Consider the following 16,857-nt stretch of genomic DNA (forward strand, 5'->3'; position numbering starts at 1 on the left):
GTCTGTGCATCCTAATGTTCAAATCAACTTGGGCGGTTTGGTGCCTCAGGAGTCATTTCTGCTTCGTGATTGCTTCATGCTGGGACATTGCGGTGGGGTTATTTGGGGGAGAATTAAAAGCTTTTCTGTTGTTCTTCTGGATGGTTTTTGGCGCTGAGAAAACCTGTAGCTCTTGCAAAACGTTCAGCATCCCTGAACTTAAACACTATCGTAACATCAGACCTCACTGGATTTTGGCTTGAGGCTTGCATCCGGAAGTATTAAAATGCTTGTGTTAGGAATGTTACCCTCTATAAATTTCCATATAAAACCCTCTACTTGTCGTTTCTCCATATATTCCCCCTGTTTGTCTCACCCTTATTTCTTTTTATTGCTGTTTCTGCTTGGCAAACACCACCATGGTCCTAGCTGCGTGTCAGCCTTCAAGGGAGCTTCTGCAGGGCAATGAGGTTTTAAAAATAAAAAAAAAAAATTTTTTTAGGCTTCCTATGGGCTCTCTAGGGCTTTTTGTCCTTTTGTCTATGCCTGGTGAAGGAAATGTGTGAGCAGCGGGATGGGGTTTTGGGGTGGGGGTGATGTGGGGATGACCCCCACAGACTTCTCCCAGTGCCTGGGTGGCCACAGCTGTGGATTCTCCTTCTGCAATGGGGCACCCTGTCCCTGCCCGGTCTCCCCTGCGCTCTCCCAGTCCTGCTGTGGTGGGCGGGATGGCATTTACACCTTTAAAACCTCCTCAGCTCTGTACTGGCGAAGGGCTGTGTGGTTGTTGGCTCCAGCCTCGGCGCTTCAGGGCATGATTTCAACCATGTCTATGGAGACCAATTTTCAACATCAAAACAAACCAGTGTAAGTGGAATTTATATTACCTTTTAAAAACGCAAGTCAACAGAGCTGAGGACTCTGCTTCGAGGAAGCCTCTTGGGTTTGTTCAGGGAATTACTACAAATATTTTACATCCTTTTTGAGACTCCAGGCAACCTCAGGAAGCATCTGCCAAGGACAGCCGTTGAAATACCCCAGGTTGCATAGCTGATTGGGGGATTTTTTGGGCCTGTGGTATGAGAAAGCACTCCCACTGCCCCTGTCACCAAATATCCTACACTGCTTGAAAGCACTGTCTGATTTTCAGAGCCAGTCTGATCTTTCTAAACATCTAGATAGTATTTTTTTGCCTCCTGAAGCAGTGTCTTCAGCTTGGGTGATGGTGGTCAAGAGCAATTGGAGCAAAAGCCTTGATCCCAAGTGCCTGAGTGTGCAAACTTGGGTAAGACCGAAGGCAAAGAAATATTCTACCGTCCAGAGATGGAAAGTATCCCTGCAGCAATGTCTCAGCGGTGGAAGGATTGAATTTGAATAAGAAAAGGCTGCAGTGGAGAATGTGTCAGGTTGCTGCCCAAAGCCCATGGAAGAGGCAGGCTAAAGATGGGTGAGACGACCTGGGGGTGCTCTACCCCTCTCTGAAATGTGCCTTGAGCACTCAGTGCTCGGACTGAATATCTTGGAAACTCAGTAATAGATTCTTAAAGCCAGAATCTGGGAATTTTACAAGTGTGTCTTGTTTTTTCCCCAGGCTACTTAGAGCTTAGACCATCTCCCACAGCGCAGGGAAGAGAGAGACATACCAAGCTACTGGATTTAACATTTCAAAATAGCCTGGTTTAGGGATTTTGGCCTAGGTACAAGCATCAAATTATGTCAAGATAAATAGTGACTTAACTGCTAACTTCGAGATAGGAAGAGGCTGTGCCAACAAGCTGCCAGCTTAGTGATGTGTTTTAATTATCTTGGTATCTTGCAGGCAGGTGGATTTGAGTGGGATGTTGGTACTGACTGGATCCTTGTTTCTTTACAAATCAGCACTGCATGTATGTATCATGCATCTGTAATGTCTATGTGTGCATAATCTTTCAGGAGAGCTTTATTTTCATCTTTGATTGCCATGATGTGAATGTGGTGCCTCTCTGACTTTTCTTTATATTTGTATGCAAACAGCCTTTGTGCAAAGCGCAAGTTGAAGCTTCACAAGAATGTCACTGTGGCCTCTTAATTTCTGCCAAGTCCAGAAATGGGGGGCGGGGGGGGAAGTCCTTAAACTGAGCAAGGAAACATATTCCTGAAAAATGTTTACTTGTGATGGAACTGGGCAGCTTTCAACCCGATATGATGGGAATTGTAACCACCAGCAATGCCTCTACTGGATAGCAGGGGAGAAAAAAGGGTTGTTGGAGAGGGGGAAGCTTTGTGATAAAAGCTGAACTGTAGCCAGTTTGCCTAAAGGCAGGCTGGGCTCTCAAAATGTGATGCTTTTGCAAAGGTTTCACTGTGCTTTCAGTCTGTTTCCCAGCAGTAGTGGGGAAAATGATGCACGAGTCTGGCTTGCAGTAAGACATAAGCATATGTCAGCTTGATCTGCTCTCTGTTTGCAGAAAACAGAAGAAACTGCAGCCTTTTGTGATATGTTAGAAGAAACGACTGCTCGATGGTCCGTGAAATTTTAGCGTCTTATTGGAGATGTTGACTGTATAATTTAGGTCTTCCCTCTCCAGCATACCAGAGCAAAGGCAGAAATCTTCCGACCCCGTTAAAGTTTCACGTTACTATTTTGATCCTTGTGATTTGGTTTTAGTACAAAATCATTGGCCTCGCAGTAAGGGCTTGATGTGTTGCTTCATGTTTTCCACTGCCTACCTACCTTTGCCAGTTTTTAAAGCTCTCATGAAACAGAACAGCCCTACTAAATATTGGGGGTAGTCTTTAGACCAACCCTGGCTTGCAAAATGGTCTGGAACCTGGTTCATTATGTGAAGAGAAAGCATCAAATGCAAACTTCAGCCTCAGGCTTTGAATGACTCCAAGGATCAATTCCTGTGTGCAGAAACGGCTTTCCTAGAAACACCATTATTTGCAATGATCTGGCTCCTGGTACCTTCCCCCAGGCAGTGCCTTTAAACTGGGCAGAAGTTAAATTTTTCTCTCTTGAAGTAGATTTTCTTTGCAAACGTTTGCTACTCATGGAGTTTACTTTAATGCTTTTGTGGCCGCTGCTGAGCTGGGTGCGACAGCTGGTACCAAACCCGGTGCCCACAGGTCACCATGGGCTGACTGCGGCAACAACACAGGAACGTTATTACGCAAACAACGGACATAGCGTCAAAATGCTTTGTGCAGGCTGACTTGCTTTTCCTTTTTGGTGTGATTGTCAGTTTTTAGGTATTTAGCATAATAACAGCCTGTGCTGATGGTAGAACTTCTGACAAGGGTGTGTAACAGCTTCAGAGGTGCTAATAGCACACTGCAAATGCTTCCCTTGTGCCCACAGGTGGCAGGGGAAGAGCCCCTACCTGCGACAGCCATGTACTTAATGAGTCTTGGGAGGCTTTTGTATGAATGTGTGCAATTATTTTTCAGACTGATCTGAGCTTTAACGTTCCCAACGTCCTGCCGTAAGAAGGGTTGAGGGGACAGGACCCAAACTGCGTGCGATGTTCAAGATGTAGTGGATTTACACAACTGTGTAACTGTTCAGCTTCTTTCCCTGTTCTGTCCCCAGTTATTCCTGGTGCTGGATTAGCTTTCTGGAGCTGTGGCTTCCTTTGAATGGTCTGTCATAACCTTGATACTATCCTCCTGAGAGGTGACGGTCAGTTCAGAGGCCTTTGCTGTTCAAATAAAGCTGGGATAACTTTTTACCGGTGTGTATCACTTTACATTTATGCCCTTTGATTTTATTCGACATTTTTTTTGCTCTATATTTGGAGCACTGCAAAGGCTCCATTTTCCAGAGGATGCTCATCTTTACCTGAATAACTGGATATTATTAGAAGAGGGGGAACAGCAACTTTTGCTATCCACTTCTTACTTTGAGGCAGGTCCTTTAATACTTGGCCTGTAAGAACAGCTCTGGCATGGTGTTATTGCCAAATTCCTCCTCCAGGAACATGATAGAAAGTTTCACTTAATTTTTTTGCCATGGCAGTATCTTTTTAGCTCATTCCCCTAATGTGTGGGTCACTCCTTGGCCCCATCAGCCTCCTGGGAGGTTGCCTCTGCTGTGATTGAAGAGGCTTGATTTGCTAGTCCAGGCATTTGCAAGTTGATCCTTTGGCCTGCCTTGTTTGTTTTCACGTGTGACCTTCCAGATCTCAGGAACATTTTTATTTTCCTCGTTCATATACAACCTCAGCTTCTCAGAAGATGACTTATTGATTTTAATAATGCCTTTTACCCTGCTGTTTTGGTATGTTGGCTTTCCCTCTGCAGCCCTTACTCTGAGCTTCCAAAATCTGTTTGTTTTCCTAGTTTCCATGCCGCCTGCAAGAATTTTGCTCTTTTGACTTCCCACTTGGGTGTTTGTTGTATATATTCTGTATAGGAAACATTCCTATATATTGCACATAGATACTCCAGAAACACTCCAAGTGCAAGAAGAAAATGTGACCCTCAAGAGGAGATGGTCACAGGCTCAGATGTTTCTGGAGTGGTATCGTCAGGATTTAGACCTTTCATGATTGTGGTTTCAGAGTTTAACAGCATAAATATGTTACTCTTGTCAACCCAGCTGGCAGGCTGCTGAAGTTGAAAGCCTTTCTGTATGCTTGATCAGGTATAGGGATGGGGACGGTGCATGCCTTTGCATAGGGAGTTTTTTGTAATCCAGAACTGCAGAGGCTTTAGAGGGTATCTTTGGAGGGAGGGAGAGGAAAAACAGTTTCATTAAAGCTATGCGTTAAAGTGCACCCGAGTCTGTGTTTGCAGGGCAGAAGCTGCTGAAGTGCTTAGCTGAGAGCGGCACCTTTCATTTTCAAAGGTCTGATCTGAAGCATGTTAGTGGGAATGTTTCGCCTGTTTGAATATGTGTGTGCTATGTGGTTATGTAGAAATTACAGAAATATTATATTAAAACTAAAAAATATTAATTATCCAGATGTATTTCTGGGAGGGAGCAGATATGGTCCCTTCTGGGACTGTTGGGATTCTGGATTGGAAAGCGAAATAATCTCTCTCTCAAGCGAGAGCAGAAACTGCATGTGATGGATGCAGTGTGATTGTGTTTACGAACAAAACCTGGAGCTCACCTGGGTCCAGTATTTTGATCTGCCGGAAGCATTGCCGTGTGTCTTGGCCACACAGCCCCTAATCCAGTATCAAGGGGTTTTCTGAAATAGCAGAGAATAAATCAGGGGAAGCCTTTAATACTACTTTGTCATATTGTTGTGACACAGTGTTTGCAGCTTTTTCTGCTGAGTAAATATATGTGATAAACAGGAGGCTTTAAAAAGAGTTAACTTTGACATCTCTTTTAAAAAAATTACTTGTTCAATGTACATAATCTATATCAATATAAAATCAGACTGTATTTTTTCCCATGCAAAAATGACAAAAGCTGTTGTGCTGTCCTTCAAATTTGCTTTGGCAACTAGAAGCCAACTCCATTTTTATTAAACAGCTCTCTTTCCTCCTAATATATACAGAAATGTTTGCAGTATAAACATCTTAACTGGACATCTGCTTTTCCCCAGATATAAAACACAGTTAACTTTTTGCTCTGTTTCTGTTCACTGGGGCTGATAACTTTTTCTGCTGGCCAGATGAAATAACTGGATTTTGTACCAGATGCAGCACAGTTCAGTTTTGCATTACGCAGGTGTTCCCCCAGCTGGGAAGTGTGGAAACGTGCCATTTTGCTGAGATGATGGTGAGGTTTAGAAATGTGAGGGCGTTAAAAATAATTCTCTGTGTTAACAGTGGGCTTTGTCCCTGGTGGGCTCCATATGCCGAACAGCTGACTGGGGCAGCAGCTGTTCTATATTTTAATAGGAGAGTTATAAAGTTAGAAACATGGATGATCATTCAAAACATAAGCAACTTTTTGCAGTCATGGAAACGGGGTTCAACAATAAACTTGCATTTGTGAGCCTTCCAAACAAAATAATCCCACTGCACTGTATTCAGGTGGTCTCGGGGAAGTGAATGAACTTACATTTCTACTTCCTTAAGTTCTGTTTACTCAAAGCCCTATTTTTTCTTTTTTTACTTTTTTCTCTCCCTGTTTTCTATTTCTGCAAAGATATTAAACTTTGCATGTGATCCTGATTTTGATTCTTTTCCAACAGTGACAGAGATTTATATGAGAATCTTTCCTGGAGCATGTTATTGATAATTGTCATGCTGGTAGGATATAGCGAAAACTGAGCAAATGCTTTGCTCTCATAATTTCTTGGGATTTCAGTGTCCCTTTTAGGCCAAGTGGCTATTCAAACTCTTGCTGCATATTTGCTGCAGCTCTGTATTGTTTGTGAGGAACATACAAAAACCTGCTTTCCTGGAGAATCGGATCAACCTGTGGGTTTCCCTCCTAACAGCACGCAGGTTTGCTGGCACTGCATGGTGTATAAAATCTCTTCTTGTTCAGGCTCTGAACCATCTTCATTTTGATTATGGGCTGCTTTTGAACACTCGTGCTTAATCACATACCGCACCCCTATCCAAAACAATACCAACCACCCCCTTCCAATTTCTGCGCAGCCCTGCTGTAGTCCCTGGCTTGCTCTGCTCGCCTGCTTGTGTTTTGGTTTGGAGGGGCTGCTGTTATTTCATCTCCCCGCTTCCATGAAAGTGCTGTGATTAATGTCATGCGTGGAGAGCAGTGCCCACACCCAGCAACTGTGTTTAGGTCTCAACCAACCTGTAGTGATAAAATGGCAAGCGGCTGGATCTGTGCTCCTGAGCTGTGCGATAAACTCTGACTTGGCTAGTTTGGGGTGTAAGTGGTCTGATACAGACCTGAATATTGCAAACAGACAGGGAGCGGGGTGGTTGGCAGGACAGTTTATCAGAAAATAAAATGGGTTAAGCCAAGTCTGAGCACAGTGAGATGTGGAGGAACGTGCGGGCTGAATGTGGCTTGAGCTACAACTGCCTCTGCTGTTCATGCCATTTGATAAGTGTATAAATGTTATTTTTTTCCTCTTTAGTTAAAGATCGATTTTGGGTCATTATCAGAGAAGCAGAGATTTAAAAGGAAGATTTAAAAGTGCTGGTGATGAAACTGGTGTAAATATTGGTAGAGCATGAAGGTAGAGTAAATCCTTGGGGCAGAGCCTGGCAGCTTGGGGATGTTGGGGATGATTTGTGGCTACTTAATTCACTACAAGGACCAGCCTGGTGCCCTGCAAGTCCCAGGACTGAAGGAGGCAAAACCACTTCACCCTCCTCTGGCCACCTACCAAGAAAAAATTGCCCATTTTAAACCTAGAAACAACAAAATCAATTGTCTCTTGGAACAGGCAATGCTGAATTACACAATTTGTGAAAGTAAAAGTTGGAGTAAAAGAACAGCGATGATGCTGGGGGTAGAGGGGGATGCTTGAGGGCCAGCACAGCTTGTTTGTGAGGACAGACTGCATAGAGAGAATATGTTAGTTGACAAACTAAGTAGGGAGGTGAGCATGTGCTGCTTGCCACAAGAATTGCAGGGAGGAGGAGGAGGTTGAAGGCATTTTGCTCAGTACATGTGCAGGATGAGGAGTTGCCTTTCAAACCAAGCAGATTTGTAGTGATGATGAATGGGGGGGAATCCCTCTGGGGAAATGAAGGAGCTTCCTACAAGCAGAGCTCTCTGTTTCAGAGTTTTCACCATGGAAAACACCAATTAAACCCCTCTACAAAGCAACTGGGTTTGCATTGATGAGCTCCTCTCTGCAGAGAGGGCTGAAGGGCTACCTGGGGTCTTGCCCCGCAGCTCCGGGGTCCCAGGCAAAGAAAATGCGACCCAGCGCCAGCACTATTTTCTGGCTTATGCTACAACCACGTGCTCTGACCCTTTTGGCAGATGAAATATTTTTTTAAAGCCACAAATAACTGCCTGAAGGAATGATCATTGGATAATGGGGTCCTGCTCTGCAATTTGTCTGAGTGTGGGGGGATGTGTCACCCTAAACCAGTGTGGTTGTGTCCTGGTCCAAGTTATATTCTGGAGCAAATTTTTGCCGTCTTGCTGTGTAGGACCTCTGGATGCCAAGTCTTCCAACCATGCTTGTTGCTTCTTTGAGCACATCCCCTGAAAGCAATCACTGAGGGTGACTGACATAATGAATATGAATCTGTAGGTCTGCACCACAAGAGGTTTTTTGTGTATAATGTATGTACTATTCACAAATATTTTCTATAGAAAATGAGTTTCAAGTAGAAAAGAGGCCTCTTCCTGTAAATCAGCGACTAACAATCAATGTGTATATGTTGGTATATTTTTCCTTTCTTTTAATCTTATTAAAACTCAGTAGGTGATACGTTTGTCCTTCTACAAAGGAATTGTGTGTTTTAGACCTCCATGAACTAATACTGCGTGGACTGAGATCTAGGTCATTCTGACTCCACAGAACTCGATGGGGCTTTGCTGACTCCCACAGTAGCTGACAATTCAACTCTCTAATGTGGCTAATAAACTACCTCAAAAAAGACTAAATACAATATGGTAAGACATCTTTATTAAAAATTTTGTACATCAAAGGATTAACTACTACATTTTAAACAAGAAATAAGATTTTACATATTACAAAAGGTGTTATTAGTTCTTGAATTAGAAATAAATTTTATGAACACTGTACATGATACATCTGAGTTGTAAGAGCAGGAATAGGCCTGAGTGCCTGAAAATGATATAACTTAAGCTAATGCACTCAATTCTTAGTATACAACATGGTATTTCTGGAAAAATAGCGTGTTAACTTCTGTCTGAAAATGCTGTATCCCTCTAACCAGTAACTACCAACAGTGTTCTTGGGAGAAAGCAGACACATGTGCCCTGCGTGGTGATTTTTCCATTTAGAGTTTCTTTCCTTGTCGGAGAAATTTTCTTCCTATGGTCTGTTTTTCTTGGAGAGAGCAGAATGTTATTCCATGGTATGGTTAACACAATCTGCATATAAAAACCCAATGCGAAACATTTCTCACAATGTAACTTTACCTCCAACCCAGATTAGAAAAACCAACTGTGATAGCGCATAAATGTCTACAGAAATAGATTTTTATTGACTGTTATCTTTTTGTTACAAAGTAGTTAAAAAGAAGAAATATATTTTAGCTTATCAGATAACCGTTACTTTGTGTATCATTCATACTATATAATTTTTTTTTGAGATTGTCAGTGTAGCTGCATTAGAATTTAAAATAAAAACAACACAGAAGATCACTTTTCAATTGCATGACCTATTTGGCTAGGAAGGGTGTGTGAAGTTTTACAGGATAGTATGAACATACAGTTCTCATACAAAAGCATAGTATGTATCTAGTCCAAGAAAGGTAATAAAAAAGATTTAAATCTTTATACAGAAAGTGACAATGCCCATGTTATATTATGGAACACATCTACTAATTTGGAATTACAGGTGTAATGTGTGGATTAAAGATATCAATTTACTAAACAAATTTTTTTAAAAAAGAGAGCAAAATCTATAAATAAAATAGTAAGTGCTTTCTTTAAGATAATATTCTTTGGCTGCTTTAAGTGCCAGTGAAAGGTTATTGAAAACCACTAAAATGCGTAAGGTCCCACTATTATTGTTAATCTTAGCACCGAGCTTGTACGATAATTCAAACTGTTGACTGTTAGCATCTCCAGATCCACAATGTGTTCTCTTGGTCCCGATAGTGATTTCACCAGTACAAGCATTGCACTTACGGCACTTGTTTGCTGAAAGAACAAGAAAAAAAAAAAGTTCAGTCAAATCTAAAATGATTCCCTAGTTGTGTCAAGAGAGTGCTTGTGTGTTACTACACTATAAAAAATGCTCTGACTCAGCATGGAGATACACAATGCAAGTATTCTTTTAACATTTTTAAATGGCCATGACTAATCTCACACCTGGCTCTGCTGCAGGGAAAACTTTACCTGACTAGGGCTCAGAGGAATAAACTGCACTGCAAGATCTGTTTCTGGTTATGCTGACTCTCCTAAAGGACATGAAAAGTGGTAATCTATCCCAGGATGGTCTTTGTTTTTATCCCCATCTATCAGCTTTTAAAATATATAGAGAATAAGTAAAACAAGAGACCTAATGTCTTTAACAGTGATGTAGCTTGTTCAGTGGAGGGAAACTCTACGTCTATCTTTTGGCTCATACTCCAGAAGAAGTCGTGCTCCCCTTGTAAACACTGGGGAATTTTTGCAACAGATGTGCCTATGGCCATCCCCATCTTGTACTGCTCTGAAGCTCTTTTCCCAGTCTGGGATTGTGCTGCTGGGGAACAGTGACAGGCCTTGTCCGTGGCATGCTGCTAGTGTGTTAAACGGCTTCGTGATTTACAGATGATCATAAAAGGGTAAACTCCATCTCTCCCTTCACCTACTACAAATACTTTCTCGCCATGTCAATGACTAGGGTATACAGCTGAATCCAATCCATCTGCTGTATCTGAGACACAGCTCGGTTTTACGAAAACAATAGGAATCACTTCTAAGTAAGCCTTTGTTTACCGCAGTCCCTTGGCAGGAATAAACACATGCTTCCTTATTTAAGACCTGCGATTTCTTGTTGGGTGGCAACAGAAGATTGGAATTGTTAGTCTAAAGTCAGTCTGAATGCTAGATTGGGGTCTAACTGAACTAGAGCTGGAGTGATCTTGGTCTTTTTTTAAGCAAATAACTCTTTGTATTTTGAGTGTAGGTATGGGGTTTTGATGTGTAATAAATCCAGGGAAGAGCACTGGATTATAGGTTATATCAGAACAAGTGAGACACAGATGAGTAGTTCCATGTTCCCATCTTGGGGAAACATGGTGTAAACAGGTAATGCCGTACCTTGGTACGCTTTTTGGGTGCACTATCAAATCCCCCATAACCTTCAGATTTGAAGAAAAATAAACAAAAATTAAAACCTTCCAATGAATATATTTGATTGAAGCTTTTGTGCTGATTGTGTTTTACTGAGTGTAAAGCCACATATGAAGGAAAAAGGATTTCCCAGGAATTTGTAAATATTACCAGTGTCCAAGAAAATCAGATTTCTTCCAAAAAAATCTTAAAGCAGATGTCATAGACACTTTCATTTATGGGTATCTCCTTGAATGCATTATACTAACAGGAAATACTGCTATCATAAATCATTCGAACTTTTGTGATTTTCTGAAATGGTTGCATCACTATGGCAAAATAAAGGTTTAAGTATGTCTCAACACAAACCTTTGTAAATTGGGCTGAACTTAGCTTGGGATGGGGCACTGATTTCTAGAGTGCTATTATTGATTTCTTTACATTTCTCATTTTTGCAAAAAACTAAAGTAATTGTACGAGGAATCTTTCTATAATCCTCTGCTATATACATATATATGGGGTGTTGGTACAGAGTGAAAAGCATAGAGGTATCCCATTTGAACCTGACATGGCTGTCCCAGGGTTCCTAAATATTCATGATCACCACTAGTGGTGTATTCATTTGAAAGAAACAGTTTGATTCTCGGTTTAGAGTTTTCAGGTAGAAAAGTAAAAGGCTTTTCAAAATTTAGAAACCCAGCACATTTAATAAGGAAGTATCAAAAAACTGATAAACTTTGGGATGCTGCAGTATTCTTACAGGGACATTTGATGGGTTTGTCAAAATGGCGAGGCACCGTAACACCTTGTTAGCTCCAGTGGTTTTTATACTCTGCTTAGGGTCCGGCTCCCACTGATACTCACTCTCAGGTAAAATTCTCCATTTTCGTTTCCAGACTTGATCCGAAATGTATTGATAGTATTAGGGTAAATAGTGGTTGCCTGAATCTGGAAGATATCGGAGGGCACTGTTCTGTCTGAACGGATGCTCATGTATTTGTACACAACAGAGTAAGGCAGCTCTCGGCAAATGGCATTTGATACAGGGCAGACGCAGCGGCTGAAAAACAAAAATGGATGAAACTGATAGTTGCAAACAAATGGTACTTGCTTTCTGTTGTATTTGATCATGTTGCCTATTGAGGATGATTCTAAAAAAGAAAGATTGATTTTTCTCTTACTTCTCAGATGTAAGGACATAGGGCTCTTGACAAGGATTTCTTGGGTAACAACGAAATCCTCCGTGGTAATTCCAGCAAATTTCATCCTCTCTGCATTCATTAGTAGTCTCACACTCATTTATATCTAGGAGGAAGGAGAAGGGACTCTGTTAAAGCAGATGGAAATGAGTTTGCTACAAAAACAAATACAATGTCTTCAAAACAACCAGAAAAAAAGCCACCTGCTTTTCTGTTGAGACCCACAGGTTTCTGTGGTGTTTACCTGCATTTCTGGGGCCTGGCTATAAAGGATTTTTCTATGCAGAAATGGAATAAATTTGTTTATTGAATGTTAATTAAGTCGGAAAAATTTTTTACTTGACTAAAGATACACATTAATCATATGTAATGCAACTGTAGAAATACTGTAAAGTTTCTAATCAGCAAAGAATGATTTTATAGCAGAAGATATCTGGTAGACAGAGGAAAAAGGTTTTGAGGAAGAATTGTGATTGCCTGCCTTTTGCAGGTTCTTATTTTTAATTGCCTGAGTTTCATGTCTAACTAAAATGCTTAGTTAATGGCTACATCTTAACTAAAATAGCTTTGAAAGGAATAATGAAAACTTGTTTGTTGTGCAAAGCAGAGCTTCCTTTTTTGCCTGGGAAAATAACCCTGAATGGAGGTGGGGACTGTCTGACTTGCACTGTATTAATGCTCTATTATCCTGGCAGTGCTCGAACCCCACTACTGTCTGTCTATGTGGTCTCCTGAAATTAAACCACTCACAGAAAGGGTTTATTCAGATGTCATCTCTCAGAAGGCCCGAGCAGATTTTCAGATAATCAGACTAACTATCCCACAATGTGCAGTATCAGCTGCTGTTCTTAAGAAGGAAAAGAAATTAATCTGGATCTTATAAAAACATTAATAAAAAATGAGTTATTTCCTCATCCCTTCTGACAATAATTAGCACACCTATTTATTTCTAAAAATAATAACTCTTAAATTGGGTTCTGAATTACAGAAGCAATGGTTCTTGCACTTAATATGATGTTCTGCAATATTCTGTAAGATGCAGAGACACTTAGTGCCAGCGAGGAAAACCCACAAACTTTAAAATTCTGGCATTTGGTGGCACCTGACCAGAACATTTATTTTCTAAACACAAATTATCTAAGCTGCTCTAATCTTGCATTTTTTTCTCCTGTTATCAGAAGAAACATATCTTTCATTTCTACTGTGGCTGGATTTAGGAATCTCTATAAAATGAAACATGATATAAAGCCATGTTTAGTGTCTGTAAAAAAAAAAAAAAGGCCTGATTTTTTTCAGAGATTTATCTCTGAAACTTAGACTTGTACCTAGAGATCCAAGACAAGTTTTACTTGAGGGTTGCAAAAACTGACATTTTGTCCTAGGAATCTGAAGGACTTGGAGTTTGAGCTGAAGGATTCAAGTAAGGATTAATATAAGATATGCAATTAATCATCAAATACTTTTTCAATGCATGTTTTGCTAACATAATGGTAATCTTGTCATGAAATATAAACATTTAGATAGCAAGCGTTCTTAGTCTTGCCTGAAATGGTGTCATTAATAATGCGGTATTGAGACTGCTAAGATGAGGGCACTTACCTTGACATGTTCTGCCTCCTACTACCTGGTATCCTTCAGGGCAGACACATGAGAATTTTCCTGGTTCGTTGACACACTGGTATTGACATATATAACTTGAGGTTCTGCATTCATCAGTGTCTGCAGAGAGCAAAAGAGCTCAAAGTTATTGTTTTTTAACATCTACCTTGTTACAGAACTAAATATAATGGCTAAATGCTGGTTCTAACAGGAAAAAAAAAAAATCTGTCTAAAAAGAAGTTACCAAAAGCCTGGAATGTACTGCTTAATGCCTCAAAGTTTCAAACAGATGGGCTAGTTGTACTTTTGTTTTATCAATAATCTTCCCAAATGAGAATTTTGGATTTGAGGAGGCAGAAGCTAAATTAGACTTCAGAACAGGTTTGGGAAAATAACTCTTGAAAGAATTTATACTTTCAGTATTCCAAAATGTGATTGCTTTCACAAAAACACAGATGTGAGATTAGTTAATAAGGCAAAAACATTGCCTTTGTACTTGTGCCCTACGCTAATGGAGTAGCTCTTTGGGAAAGAGGGGAAGGCCTCTTGTTTTTCCTCTTCAAATAATACTCAGTGTATACCATTCTCTTTTGCTTTTTTTACCCTTGTGTAACCACCAATCCCTTGCTAGAGAAGTGCAGCGTGAAACAGAATTTAACAGTGTATGCTATTAGCTGGAAATTAAATCTATCAGAACTAGGGAAAGGCTTGGAAAACAGCATAACTCCCTCGTACCGCCTCTGAGGTTTGAGCCTAGTTCTTGATTTTATGTCAGGGATGTCCTTGGAGGCTGCATACTTGCTGCTCCCTGTTCTGTTTGCTTGCAAGTAGGATTAGCTTAAGAAGCTTGGAGAGGGAGCATCTGTAATAGCTCTGCTGGCTTGTTTAGGAGGGCAGTGGTAAACCAAAAAGCCCTCTTTGGCTCAAAGACTGGTAGAAAGGATATGGGCTTTAAGAGTGAGATCATCATGTGTCCAAAAGGAGATTAGAGGACCCCTGCGGAGACTCTGGCAGAGGAAATAAAGTGGTGATTGTATAATCATCAGGAGACATGCTGTTTGTATACACAGGCTTGAAAGCACCTCAAAAGCATAATTGTTGCTTCTTCAAAATCAAAAATTGGAGGTTTTATTTTCAGAGGAGCCTAACAACACACAAAATTGCACTTGTTTTTGGTTTGCATTCCTTTCCGATTCATTTAATGGTCATCAGCATCAGACCACACACAATTCAAGTGAGTTTGTGAAATAAGTATTTAGAAGCCTTATTCTTCCCAGCTGTGGTCTGAAATGTGGTAATGTCTGTCCTGTTTTGCACTTACTACTAAAGAGGGATACCCATATCTACATGTACCTGAATGCAGCTGCAGCTATTAAGGTGTGTATTGGCAACCACACTTGCAACAAAAAAAATAAATGTCTTAAGGGTTTTGGCTATGAACTGCACCCACAGGGTGGCTCCACTTGAATTATGTCCCTTAGTTCACAGAAAGACTTCTGGGAAAATAATTTAAAAAAAAAAAGGTTGCTTACCTTCACAGTTGATTCTGTCACTGCTTAACTCAAATCCTGGATTACACTGACAGATGAAAGAACCCAGTATATTGTAACACTGTTGTGCACATGGGTTATTGGCATCACATTCGTTTATGTCTGAAAGGAAAAATTATGGATCTTTGTCTTGTGTAGCTGGTAATTAGGCTCATTAAGTGGATTAGTCCTTAGACTGGGTCTATTGCTTAGCAGAAGCTCAGTTGACTATATCAATATAGATCTGCAGTCACTGGAACCATCTCAGATCTATGCTTTACATTCCATGTAGAAAAAAAGTATTTTTCCAGGAATGAAAGTTATTCTAATGTGTGATGAATTCTTCCAAAAATGTTTAGTGTGGCTATTAAACTCCACATTCCAGGGTCTTTTTTCAGGTATGAAATGCCAAGTCTCTATAAATAATTGATATAAGGAACACATACTGATAAGACCTCTCAGCATGCAGTGGTTAAGATTTATTTGAGCTATTTATTACTCTTAAAATTTGTTCTTTTAAATTCCATTACAATTATAACATGAGCCTTTGAGGCCAGTAGAGATTTGCAATGCTCTAAGGCCTAGACCATATTGGGGGAAGGTATGTTTCTGTACTAGACTTTTTCCATGATGTGCCCATCCTAAGAACATATGTGAAAACACTGTGGTATGAGAAGAGAAGCAATTTTTAATGGGAAGTTTATATAACTGTAGTCACCTCTGGAATCTATAATACTTGTTTTACATAGGCTATCGACTAACTGCTGTTCCCCTGTCACTCACTGTAGGTTTTAGTGTATTTTCCCTTGTATTCCTCCCCTGCATGTTTTCCATTCATATTTGTGTTTATCAGATATAACCATTAGTAGGGAGCTGCATTTGGAAAAAAGAATTGAATTCCTGGCTTTTGCAAATGCTTATAAATGCTAGCAACACTCAGCCATTTACAGATGCAACTAAAAACGGACAAAGACAACTAAGATTAGGCATTCGCAAAAGCTAAACCAATGAGGAGGATATTAATTCTCTGTATGATGAACCTCCTAGTCCTGAAGATGAGTGGTAATAGGGCAAAGCTGACTACAAAGCTTTTTTCTTCTTCCTTTTAGCTAATTTATGGCGACAGTGCAAAGAATGTACATCGTGACAATGCTACTGGAATAGATAAGCTAGCCAAAGCCACAATTCTGTTTGTTTTCCTTCCAAGAAATATTGACCCACTTTCAATATATGCAAAAGTTGTAACAAAAATGTAATTGGTACAGCTGTCAAGTATCACTTCTGCCAGATGACTGTTGCAGATGTGAAAGTCTGTCTTGATGCAGCAACCATTCATTTGTAAATTTTCTTCTTAAGATTTACTTCACCTTTCCTGGTAGGAGTATGCCTAATTAGGCTGGGAGGGCAGCAAGTCAGAGAAGGAGTGTTTTGGTGAGGCACCTAGCAAACTTGGAGCTGTCATGGATTTGTGAGTGTAACTGAAAGAATATACCTTGCATTTGAGCCATGGAAAGGGCCAAGTAAGTAACAACTTCTTATGTTGTGTCCGTGTGCAATTTTTTTATCCTATCATTTGGCGAAAAATCGGAAATTCCTCTCGCTTCAGTGTTATGCAGTATGCCAGCATACTTGACAAGACATGGCAGTGCTTGGAAGAAATGGTAGAGGCTGGAAAACCCAGATTGATTTTTATATATATATAAATATGTCTATAGTATAG

General features: G+C 40.4%; 1 protein-coding gene across 1 annotated transcript; it reads right to left on the reverse strand.

Moving 5' to 3' along the window:
* Positions 1-8,464: 8,464 nt before the first annotated feature.
* On the reverse strand, positions 8,465-15,260 carry LOC104156163 (EGF-containing fibulin-like extracellular matrix protein 1; the record flags this gene model as incomplete). The annotated part of the gene is made up of 5 exons (XM_009700196.1): positions 8,465-9,691; positions 11,675-11,870; positions 11,992-12,115; positions 13,609-13,728; positions 15,141-15,260. Coding segments are annotated over 5 exons (719 nt in total), but the record flags the coding sequence as incomplete, so codon positions are not given.
* Between the last annotated feature and the right edge of the window lie 1,597 nt (positions 15,261-16,857).

Source organism: Cariama cristata, unplaced genomic scaffold (assembly GCF_000690535.1).
Source record: "Cariama cristata isolate BGI_N322 unplaced genomic scaffold, ASM69053v1 scaffold40445, whole genome shotgun sequence".
Lineage (NCBI taxonomy): Eukaryota > Metazoa > Chordata > Aves > Cariamiformes > Cariamidae > Cariama > Cariama cristata.